The sequence below is a fragment of the Phragmites australis genome, chromosome 3 (assembly GCF_958298935.1).
Source record: "Phragmites australis chromosome 3, lpPhrAust1.1, whole genome shotgun sequence".
In the NCBI taxonomy this organism is placed as follows: domain Eukaryota; kingdom Viridiplantae; phylum Streptophyta; class Magnoliopsida; order Poales; family Poaceae; genus Phragmites; species Phragmites australis.
In genome coordinates, this window is record NC_084923.1 from 32,603,892 (window position 1) to 32,615,587 (window position 11,696).

Here is an 11,696-nt window from a genome sequence, read left to right on the forward strand (position 1 = left end):
TGTTTGTAGTCTTTTTTGAGATTGTTGACAAAGGGGGAGAAATTTGACGACCAAAGCAAGATGTATGCCTAGTGGAGAACAAGCAAGATACCGAGGTTGACAAAGGGGGACTCATTTACATTTGGTATCAAAAGTATGCAACGGAGAAGCTCTTGCATGAGTCGATCAAGAGAGATAGTGGCAACGGAGAAACGAGGAGCCACAACAAAAGGGAACTAAGTGGTAAGAACATGTATCTAAGCAATGTGATAAGGCTTTGTGCTCTTTACAATTGGTATCAATTATTATTTGCCACTTGGTTTGGTTATGTTATCATCAATCACCAAAAAGGGAGAGATTGTAGCGAAAATGACCCTATTAGACCATGGTTGTGATTTTGGTGATTAATGACAACATAGTCATTAGGACTAACAAGTTTGTCAAGAATATATGATTAGTAGGTCTCATAGTTGCAATACATGAAGAAACCACTAAAACTAGGACAAAGTTTGATTGAATTTGAGAAGTCCCAAGGAAATGACAGCAACGGATAGCCCGGTGATACCACAAGTGTACACACTGGATTATTTTCCAGAAGGATAGAAAACTGAGCTGAAATGAGATTATACTCACCGGAAGGTCCGGTGATCAGAATCAGTGTACATTAGAGCATTTAACAGAAGCTCTGCAACTGTCGAATACTAAGGATCAATACACCGGAAGGTCCGGTGATGAAAAGATAGTGCACACAGGAGTGTTTTCCAGAACTCAGAGAAGATGAAGTTATACACACCAGAAGGTTCGGTGATCAGAAGATCAATACACCGGAAAGTTGAAAAGTGAAGAAGTTGGCTCGGTCAGGCTCAAGTATACACACCGGATAGTCTAGTGATAGAGATGAAGTATACACCGGACAGTGGGTTCTAATAGCTAGTTTCTGATGTTGTACACACTGGATAGTCAGGTGCTTGTACTATTGTTGTCACCAGATCATCCGGTGTTCACAGTAAAGTTAAGTCATTGGAGCAACAGCAAGTTGGCGAGTTTGATGCTATAAATACCCACCCACTTGGCCATTTGAAGGTGCTGGAGTCTAGAGAAGCGCATATATACTTGAGAAGACATCCAAGCCATCAAAGTGCTTAAAATATTCATCCAAGATGATTAAGCACACCATTAGAGAGTGATTAGTGTTTATAGGCCTAGAGAGAAGTGTTGCTAAGTGCTTCAACCTAGAGAGTAGATCAAGGAGTGATCCAGCCATGTACCAAGAGGTACGTCGGCGCCTTGGAGTCTTGGTGACTCGCCGGTAACTTGTTGACCCTCTGGCTTAGTGTGGAGTGACGGTAAGAAGATTGTGCGAGGACACGGAGTTCCTTGTCTTTGTAACTAAAGCTCTGAAGTGAAGATGGCGTACAAGTGACCGAAAGAGAGGTTAATGGTGAGACCTCGCCTTGGTGGCTTGGTGCCTTATCGTGCTTGAGACCTTATCTTAGTGACTTGGTAGCTCAAGAGTCGTGACTGGAAGAGACTTGATGACTAGGAGCATATCCTTTATGAAGCTACAACATGGACTATGGGTGGCTTGTGTGCCACTGATACCATGGGATAAAAATCCCTTGTACCTAGTTTTTCTCTCTATCTTATTTACGTTTTCGCATTTACATACTTGTAATTTACCTTGCTAGAGTAGGTTACAATCCTCTTGAGTGATAGAGTTGACGCACTAGATAAACCTAAAGCACATTTTGATAAAAAAAATTAAGATAGATTTATCTTATGAAGTTTTTGAAGCCATTAGTTTCTAAATATCCTAATGCATCCCCCCTCTTAGGATGTCACCAATCCCTACATCTTGGATGGAGTTGGCAGCTAGGTCACAAGAGATACAAAAGGAAGAGAATCCCAGAGAGAAAGGGGCGAATAGAAACTAGGATCTTGTTCTACCTCTTTGTGTCGGTTCCCCTCTGTTGCTATTCTCTCCCTGTTCCCAACTCCTTCTTCTCTTACCAGTCTAGAACTGATGTCCCCTTTTCCCTAAAGCTGTACTCCACACTTTGTGTATGAATTGGTGGTATAATCCTATCACCGAGATTGTGGATTTGGGTGTCCTCATGTTGATTGAGTGTTTGATCAATCGATGTATGTGACAATTGGTATCAGAGCCTACTACCACCTTCCGCCGTTGCTTGTCGCCTATTGAGTTCGCCCGCCATGACTTGAAAGGATGAGTGGGCTGCTATGTCTGATGAGAAGAAGGAGAAGCTTTAGCAGCGGCTCGTGCAATTGATGCAAATGATGGCTAAGGATCATGTCCGGAGAGCCAAGCACCACGAGAAGATGATAGCCATGTTGAATGGCATGGTGTTGCAACTTTTGTCTCCAGCCTTGCTCTGGCTTGAAGCATCGACTCTACCCCTAACATCGTGCTCCTCCACCATTTCCCAATGACGACCGCCGTCATGCTACCCACTCCACCTCGAGCGCCCGCATCGACTCTGTCACCCAACACTAATGTGGATCTGGTTCTCCAGGCATCGCTCCATCCGCGAGTGGAGCGAGAGAATCCTGCGTCAAAAGAGGTGGCTCCACCATCAGTCGATGAGGTGGCCATCGGAGTGGGGACACAGCCACCACGCCACACATCTACACTGATGAGCCCCGTTCTTTGCACCCACATCTCACCGCTCAAGGAAGCCTCGCCGATGACATCCACCACAACTTCCTCTGCCGGTGACATCACCACCATCAGCAACATCGTCCCTATCTCCTCCAGCATCATCCCCATCTCTTCCATCGACGCCTACTCCATCAACGTCCACACCACCATGCTATCCGCTGCCACCGCAGCAAGCGAGCAGCTCACCACCACCAATGTCGTGAACTTCCCGGGCTTCCCCGACGGAATCATGGGTGAGGACCTTGACTTCAGTGATGTCCTCGTTGTCCACTACTGCAACTGTGACGTCGTCAAGGTGCTCCTCAAGTTGACGCCCTCTTCCTATTTGATGGAATGCCTCTGTCACCACTCCGCCGACATAGTGCTTGCACATGCGTGGCCTGCTCAGTGGCCTCTGTCGTGATGGCTCGCTCGAACAGTTGCACATGCCACTCAGCGAGCCATGGCGTGTGCCTGCCAAGAGCAGTTCCTACTTGGTGACTTCATTTGGCCCGCGTTCTTGAGCAAGTTTGGCATCTACAACCGTGGTGTTAATGTCAGTGACATCCGGTACTAGGGGTGCATCACCACTGTGGTTGCCAGCCTAGATTGTGACTGGGCGCGCGGACGCAACAAGGGAGTTACTACCTCCGAGGTGGCATTCCGGGGCACGGCGAGGTGTACTAGGCATTCAACTGGGTCTGGTGCAAGGCACGCAACAAAACCACGTTGCGCAGAATCCATGCCCTGTAACACCCCTTCAAAGGTCTTGGTCTCGTGGAGGCGACGCCTCCATCTGGTAGAGGGGGCTATGCATGCTGTAGTGATCGCTAATGCTTCTGCTGGAGTTGGGTGAGTGCAATGAGGCAGTGACGTGGGCGTACACGCCGGAGCATAGACTTGTTCAGCCGGAACATTAGGTGTAGCAAACATGCCCTTGGGGAGATTGTAGTGACTATATTTAGGGCATATATGTCATTTTAGTGATTAATGACAACATAAGTAAATATGACTAATATTTTATCAAGTATATGCTTTAGTAGGTCACATGGATGCAATACATGAAGAAGCCAACGAAGGGGGACGAAGATAAATTAAATTGGGGAAGTCCCGAAGAAAGTGTACACGTCGGAAGGTCCGGCGTAGAGGAGATTGTACACACCGGAGCATTTCAGCTCATGGCAATTGTACACGCCGGAAGATCCGGTGTATGAAGAAGGTGCACGCCAGAGTATTTCCTGTGGAAGGATTTGAAGATGCTACACGCCGGATGGTCCGACGCTTTGAAGTCCTACACGCCAGAGTATTTCTTGCAGAGAAGACTTGAACGACAGTTTGGCATGGTTGTACACGTCGGATGGTTCGGCGCTTAAGCTGTCGACTACCTCATCTTCAACATGGGATCCTGGTGCAACGTGAACTACATGATTGCTGAGCTGCAGGTCATTCCATGGGATCCGAGAGACGCGACTACGGCGGCTTGGGGGCAAGTTGCAATTCAAGGGGAGGGGAATGTCATGTACCGGCAAGTTCTTGGTTGGCTCCCTCCTTGGACTGAGCTAGCTGGGTCACAAGGGGTACAAAAGGAAGAGAATCCTGGAGAGAAAGGGGCGAACAAAAACAAGACTAAACCGACTCCTTTTTCTACCTCGGATCTTCTTCTACCTCCAACTTCCTCTTTCACCTCTCTGCTTCGGTCCCCTCTGCTGTTGTTCTCTCCCTATTCCCAACTCCTTCTCTTACCAGTCTAGAACTGATGTTACCTTTTCCCTGAAGTTGTACTCCCACTTTGTGTATGAATTGGTGTTCTAATCCTATCACCAAGATTGTGGATTTGGGTATTCTCGTGTTGATTGAGTGTTTGATAATCGAGGTCTGTGACAGTTCAGCGCGGGGATGGCAGACCCGGTGCCCTAGGGCTCCATGTGGGCTCCAACGGCAGCATCCTAGGGTTTCATAGGCTACCCTCACAAACCGCCAGGCATCGGCCACCGAGCTCGCTCCGTTCCTTTACTCCACATCCTATAAGAGTAAAATAGATTTGGCCAAAAGGGGGGGGCGGAGAAATGATGCCCTTTCTAATTGCTGTCAGCCACTCTCCAGCGAGGTACCTCTTTGCTGGTCCCAGCTCCGATCCTTGTTCTGATGTTTTGTTTTGAGATGAGAGAGCAGACGGGAGAGACAAGTGAACGGGAGGAAAGGGGAAAGAGTACGCATAAGGGCATCACTGTATTGTCAGGGTCTCAACGAGCTTTGTTTGGCTTAAGGTCTCCTTTTGTTAGAGATCCAGAGTCCTTTTGTGGAGGAGAGAGAAGAGAATCAATGTATACTTTTGAAGACGAATCAATGTGTTCAATATTCTTAGTATACTTTTGAAGACGAATCTAGCAATATCATTTACATTTTACTTGACAAAATATTTTTAAAAATATTAAAGGTCAAATTTAAAGTGTACTAATTTAAACTCTACTGATTTAAGTTTTTTAGAATAATACTAATTTAGAATATCTGTATAAAAAATTTGCTCATGAGTTCCTCTTAAGATAACAATCCGCTGCAGCCTGCAGTTGACTTTGTTTTACCCCACAACACAAGCAAAAGGTGTAAATACTGTCAATATGAGATATTATTCAGTGGTCACGGTGACCCTAGACTACCTGCAACTATAATGATACAATTCAAATTCAATTCTCACACAAACAATATACACGGAAATTTTGCCCAGTCAGAAGGCACATAAATCAGACATATACTTGTGTTCCATGTAATTAAACATACACGTAAAGAAAGGCCGAAGAAATGCCCGTTTCCTAATTGTCAGCCTGGCTCAGTTGACGAGTCTCAACTCCCAAGCAATCAGGGTTCATTCACTCGTATGCAGATGTAAACGCAGCCCGCCAGGACTCATCGTCGTCATTCTTCGGAGCATCGCATGAATACTCCGGCGTCTCCTCGTTCTCGTGGCGGTAGAAGGGACCTAACGCCGACTCCGGCAGCCGGCTCTCCGCAAGGTGCACCTTCATCGTCTCCATCTCCATCTCGTGCTTCTTCCTCATCTTCTCCAGCTGCTTCTTGAGCTTCTCGTTCTCTTGCAGCAAAGCTGCGCTCCTCCCCTGCAACAAGCAAAGTAGCCAAATTGAGTCGTCGTTCACCTGTACTACACGAACACTTTTTTTCAAATGACTGCTTTGAAGTGAACTGACCTTTTCTTGTGTAGATGCTTCCTCAGCTTCTCTCAATCTCACGAGCAGTTCTCCAGCAGCATGAACTGCTTCAGCAGTGTCGCGAAGCTGAATACGGAGCCTTCTGTTCTGTTCTTTCAGCTGTGCCCTCTCCTTTTCTCGATCAATCCTCACGGTGGAAAGTTCTGCAGCAAGAGCAGCAGCGAAGGCCATCCCGCAGCCCTTCCTGCCTGCTTTGGCAGCTGCCCTCTTCACCTCAGAGATTGCTTCCATAACTCGACGGTGCTTCTCGAGAAGATCGTTGTACAACTCCTGGAGCTCAACATAATGTTCAATCATCCTGGCATGACCGTACATCGCTCGTTGGAGAGCGTCATCCAGCTCTGCTGTGCACTTCTTCTCATTGCAGAGCTCCATCTCAGTCTTCTCTGCATGCATCCGATTTGATTCTAGATCGACCCTCAGCTCTTCAGTGAGGCAGATCCATTTGCTCTCAGACTCCATCCATTTCTGTCTTTCTTTGTCTAGTTCATACTCCTGATCCGTATTGCCATTCCTTATCTGATCGAGAAGGCTACCATTTGTTGACACATTAGTCTGGCTTTTCAGTTGCTCCTTCAGACTCTCGATTTCAGCAAGAAGTGTCTCCCTCTCATTGACATTGAGTGACACCTTACCATAGTCACATTGTTCAGAAATTTTGCCTTCATTACTTAGTTCTTCTGCAGGTATCATACCATTTGAATCTGGACCATCTTCTGACCCCTTCCTATATTGGTCAACCTGCAATTTAATAGAGGAAAATGTTAATGAAAGGGAAATCACTGTCTGAATCATATATGATTGATCACCGTACATACCAAAATGCTCAGCTCCTTGATCTTTGCTGCCTGTTCTTCACATAAAGCTTCAAGCTCAGTCTCTCTCTTCGAGGCAATTGCTTTAAAGTTGTTGTCGTCCTGGCCGAATTAAATGTGTAAGTAAGATAATATTTGAAAATAATAGTCCAATCCAATAACTTTATATACCTTAAATGACGCAATAGCTGACTCATTAGACGTGGCACCTAGGGCCAACACAATCTGCTTGTCTGAGTTTATTTTTTCTGTCTCGTCCCCATTTATATTCATCGGTTTCTTGCAGGATGAGCAAAGGACGGTTCCTTGGTCCTCAGGAGCCTGAACAGCTGCACTGACTTTTGCTATTGACTGACGGGGATTCAGTGCGAAATGATCAAATGAAAGGCCAACAAATGATTTTCGTGGTGCTGGATTCTGTTGATGGTACTCTATAATATGCAAGCCCCTTTGGAGACTTGCAGCTAGCGAGTCAGTGGGGCTAAGCTTGCTTGATTGTAGAGAGGAACGAACTGCACTATTTCTACATGCTTCAACATTTCTGTCACTTGGGCTGTCAGATACTCTAAGCTTGCTTGGTGATAACGCTGGTGAGGTGATGCTCTTTCTTGCCTTGTTGTGGATCTTTGGAGATAAGCACAATGTAGGATCTTGCATTGGTGACAGTAGTGGGGAGGCACTAATTGATAGGCCAGATTTCCTGTCAGAAACAAGGACTTCATCAGCATTTGTATTGTTAGCCACTTCTTTGTGCTCTTCCTGTAGCGGGCCTTCAAAATCATCTATGGTAGGCTGATCATCTTCTTCACTTGTTTTCGGATTCCCGTTGGAGCAAGGAGTGTCATCTCCACTCTCCGCATCCATGAAGTCCTCAAAAGTATCTTCAGATGAAGAGTGAAGCTTGCTAATTTGATCACGCAGTTCTTGCACATCCTCTTCATCCACATCCATTTCTTCCTCTGAATCAACTTCTATGTGAGGCAAGATCAGAGAGCGATTGAGGCTCACTCGCAAATTATTCAAGCTTTCACGAGCATTTTGTGCACCGAAGTATCCAGCCTTGCAAGTTATGGTGTCTCCAGACTTTGTTCTTATGAGTTCATCCTGCAAGTTATTAAACAATTAGCACGTGTTTGTAAACTATCGCCACTTCTATGTGTTTCTGAGGTAATACCTTCAACTGACGTATCTGATCACTCAAACCATTAACATCATCTTCTGATATCTCATTTATCACGGCTTTGTTTGGCATGAGCTTTGCTCGCTCACCGAATCTTAGTGTACTTAAAGTTCCAGATCTGCATCTGCATTTCCCATGTACCGATCAACTTAAGAAAATGTGAAAGGCATAAAAGAAACACAAGAACAGAAAATACCTGTGCTCTGAAGAAATGGAACATAGAAATGTGACCCTCGAGTTACCACCTAGAGTATCCTTCAGCACATGTGTCAAACGAGATTGCTCATAGAGTAAATCAACTTTATGAGACTCTGGTGTTTCTGAAAGAATGTTGACTAGTTTCCTGAAACGACAATATGCAAGTGTGAGGCTTTGGCTTTTGTAAATACATGTTGTGGAGCATCTCTATCATACAATGTTTCTTTAGGAAGAAAAAAGAAAGAATGCAATTTGGCATATTGCATTCAGAAGCCCATAGCAAATTAAGACAGAGAAACAAATCCACGTTAAACAGGAAAAGGAATATAAGTAATGAGAAGATGCATGGTGTAGTGTTATGACAATGATTCAAGTTATTAACGAAAAAATGTAAGATGCTCATGAGATCATCAAATTGTCTGAAAAAGCCGGCATATAAATTTACATACCCAAGCCTTGAAAGAGACTTCTTAAGATGTCTTTCCTCTTTTGTACAATGCTTTGATGTACCATTAAGTTCATCATTTTCAGGACCAGCAAGGTCAACAAAAGTAATCCTGCTAGTTCTTGAACTGCTAAAGCCATTTGATGAGAAACCCTGTAATATTATTTGAAGAAAGTTAATCCAAAAGATAAGTCAGCACATGTATATCCGCTAAATAACTGTCATTAACTTTAAAATAGGATATAATAAGAAAATAGTTAACCAAGTTTCAAAAAGGCTCTAGCAGACATGATTGTACCAATAAGCAACAAAATACCTAGAAGAAACAGAAGGAATCTGCATCGTAATTTACTGTGCAAAAAGAAGGTTTTTACCTTGCTCCATGCTTCAATTACGCAGGTGAATACCACATGTGAACGTGAACTTTTCAAGTTCATGCTAGTGGTTCCAACTTTTCTATTCGAGAGTCCCTGTAAAGAAAGACAAGCTCAGTCATCAAGAGAAATATTCTAAAAGAAAGAATACAGTTATCTAGATAATACCTTGGAAAATACTAATCCGGAGAAGTATCCATGGAAAAAATACTAAGTCAAGATGAGGATCAAACTAATCAAGAGCAGCCGACATAACTCTAGAACAATGGAACAATGGCAACAAGACATCGAAGTGATAGTTGCTCTAACTATTGAGCCAACTACAGCAAGAGCTAACGGTTTTGAATGATCATGATGCACATACTAAATAGATTTAAACTTCATAAATGCTTCTTGTTATCAACACGAGCTTTTTATATTCTGGTGGAGTAGGGTGGCTGTACACGGACCTGAGGTTTTTGTTTTGTTCCCCAACAACACAGAGATGATTTCAAAAACAAAAGAAAAGATACAAAAAAGGCAAGGTTGTGTTGCTGTTATAGCTCAAAGTTACAAGGTGAACATATTTCAAAATAGTAATGTTGGATTACTCTATTTCTACAAGTTATAACATTTATGAGTTTCCAAAAGTTTGCGTCACATAAATGTTGTCCTGGAATCATCATATAAACCATTTCCACAGTTTGGAAGATCCTTAAAAAAATTTCATAGTTATAATTAGATGTGTGCACTGTGCAGCCAGTGTGATTATTTCGTTTTGTCAGATCAACTTGCAGATTCAAGCAACAACTTCCTGATCATAGCATCCGCTGTCCAGAAACATAGAGAGAACGACATTAATTGGAACTCATTGTGTTTATACCTTCATCAAGATCTGATTAACATCCTCTGCTGTTGACACATACTCATCGGTCAGGTTTTCGACATGGATACTACTGCCGGCATTCTCTCTTATCTAAAGGAATGAAGTTAGATAAGATATCTACATAAACCAACAACAATTACGATTGCAGAATAAGTTTCGTGTTGAAAATATACCTGAAGGTCTCGCTGAGATGGTTCCAACAAATCATTGATCTGCTCATTATGTACCTGCAACAAGTTGGAAAAGCAAAGCATAAAATTCATTTCTCATTTCAGTTCCATAAACCATTCCAAGGCGTGGTTTAGTTGAAAATAAACAGATTACTACACACCTCAAGGAACGAGCACCGACATTGGTAGCTGATCTGCTTGTCAGGAGAGCTCTCTTGCCTCTGCACGTGACAGAGAACATCCAACCAACAAGATCACTCACTGCCTATGAGAAAATGAGCCGGAAGGCGGGTGAGAATAGCCTTACACTTTGGATTCGAGAGAAGAGATTCTGGAAGACGCGAGGCACAACACCCCAGTCAGCGTTGTCAGAGCCGCTGTCAACCATCGCAGCGAGGGGCCCCCACATGGTGTACGTCTTCCCCGTGCCACTCTAGTAGCATTCAACACATACACACGCATCAGCAGCTGGAACAGAGAAGCAGAAGACACGAAGAAGACTCCTTGGATTAGAAGTACCTGGCCGCAGCAGACGAGGGAGGTGTTGAATCCAGCCAGGGCGCTCTCGATCATGGGCAATCCAACCAGATCAAACGCATCCACCTGCCAATGACCACCAAGATGTGCAATTCGTTCAAGATCGCTCACAATTCAGCAAGCTCGGCAGAGTAATGGGGTTGCTTGCTTACCTGAGAGGCCCTGTCGTCGAGGACGCCATCCACCGAGAAGGCCCGGTCGCCGACGGCGATGGAGTCCGGTGCGGTCTTCCGCACGAACCACAGATCTTTGCCGTCCGTTGGCCGGCTCACCGTGGGCCGCACCCTCACCACCACCTGCGCGCGTCACCACACATCACGAAATGCTCGCAATTTCGAGTGAGAAGATCTCAAACTGCCCTTGGCGGAAGGCCAATCGGGTGAGCCAATTGGAGTAGATCCTTACCTTGACGGGGGGCACCTCGTCAGCTGGCACAGCGACGGCGGCCGCGGCGTTCTCCTCCTCGGCGGTGGCTTTCAGCGGAGCAGTGGCCCCGGTACCAGTCGGGTGCTGCTTCGGGCGCGGTGAGCAGTCGGGCGCCGATGAGTTCTTGGCGGGGGACGCCGGCGGCGAGGCGAGGTTGGGGTGGAGGTTCTCCTGGTCCGCGGCGGCGCGTGGGGAGGAGGCGGCGGCCAGCGCGGAGAAGGAGCGCGAGGCCTGCCGCTTCAGGTTCCGCCGCAACATCTCCATCGCTTCTTGCTGCCGCTGCGTACTACGGCGAGGCGCTGATCCACTCGCGGAATCAAGGAAATCGAGAGGAGAGGGGAGGGGAGGGGAGGGGAGGGGGAGGAGGAAGGCACGGGAAGGAGGGGAGGGGGAGGAGGAAGGCACGGGAAGGAGGGGAGACGATACGGGGTCCGACGCCTGCTTCTAAGATGCGGATGTGTGTGTAGGGGGAACTATCCGTTCGAATTAATTCAAAAACTTTTGAAACGGCGATGCGGTGCGCCGCGCCGCTGGAGGAGCGGAGGAAAGCGACGGTGATGACTGATGCAACGGACTCGATCCGACGGTCCGATCGTGGGGCGGGCGGGCTGCGCGACCTGGTGGACGGTAGCGTGCGCTGGTCCGCGGGGTTACCGGACCGCAACTAGCCGTTGGGGAGTAGTGCTCAAGTGCTTGCAGCTTGCGGAAGGCCAAAACGCACGCTGAAAGGCAGCACGCGCCGGGACGCCGGCAATGCGTCGGATACCCGGTGAAAGCTAGCTGCCTGCCACGGACGTGTGATTTGTTTTAGCAGATTCGGACTT

The 11,696-nt window shown here is 46.2% G+C and overlaps 1 protein-coding gene across 1 annotated transcript; it reads right to left on the reverse strand.

The window, feature by feature from the left end:
- Positions 1–5,176: 5,176 nt before the first annotated feature.
- Positions 5,177–11,241, reverse strand: LOC133912833 (kinesin-like protein KIN-12C). The gene is made up of 15 exons (XM_062355762.1): positions 10,852–11,241; positions 10,599–10,742; positions 10,429–10,512; positions 10,217–10,342; positions 10,071–10,130; positions 9,913–9,966; positions 9,737–9,829; positions 8,875–8,970; positions 8,505–8,653; positions 8,054–8,200; positions 7,852–7,981; positions 6,849–7,781; positions 6,681–6,779; positions 5,842–6,603; positions 5,177–5,751 (listed from the first exon to the last, which is right to left on the reverse strand). Exons 1-15 carry the CDS (start codon positions 11,134–11,136, stop codon positions 5,506–5,508), a joined length of 3,408 nt encoding a protein of 1,135 aa, XP_062211746.1. The 5' UTR covers positions 11,137–11,241; the 3' UTR covers positions 5,177–5,505.
- Positions 11,242–11,696: the final 455 nt, after the last annotated feature.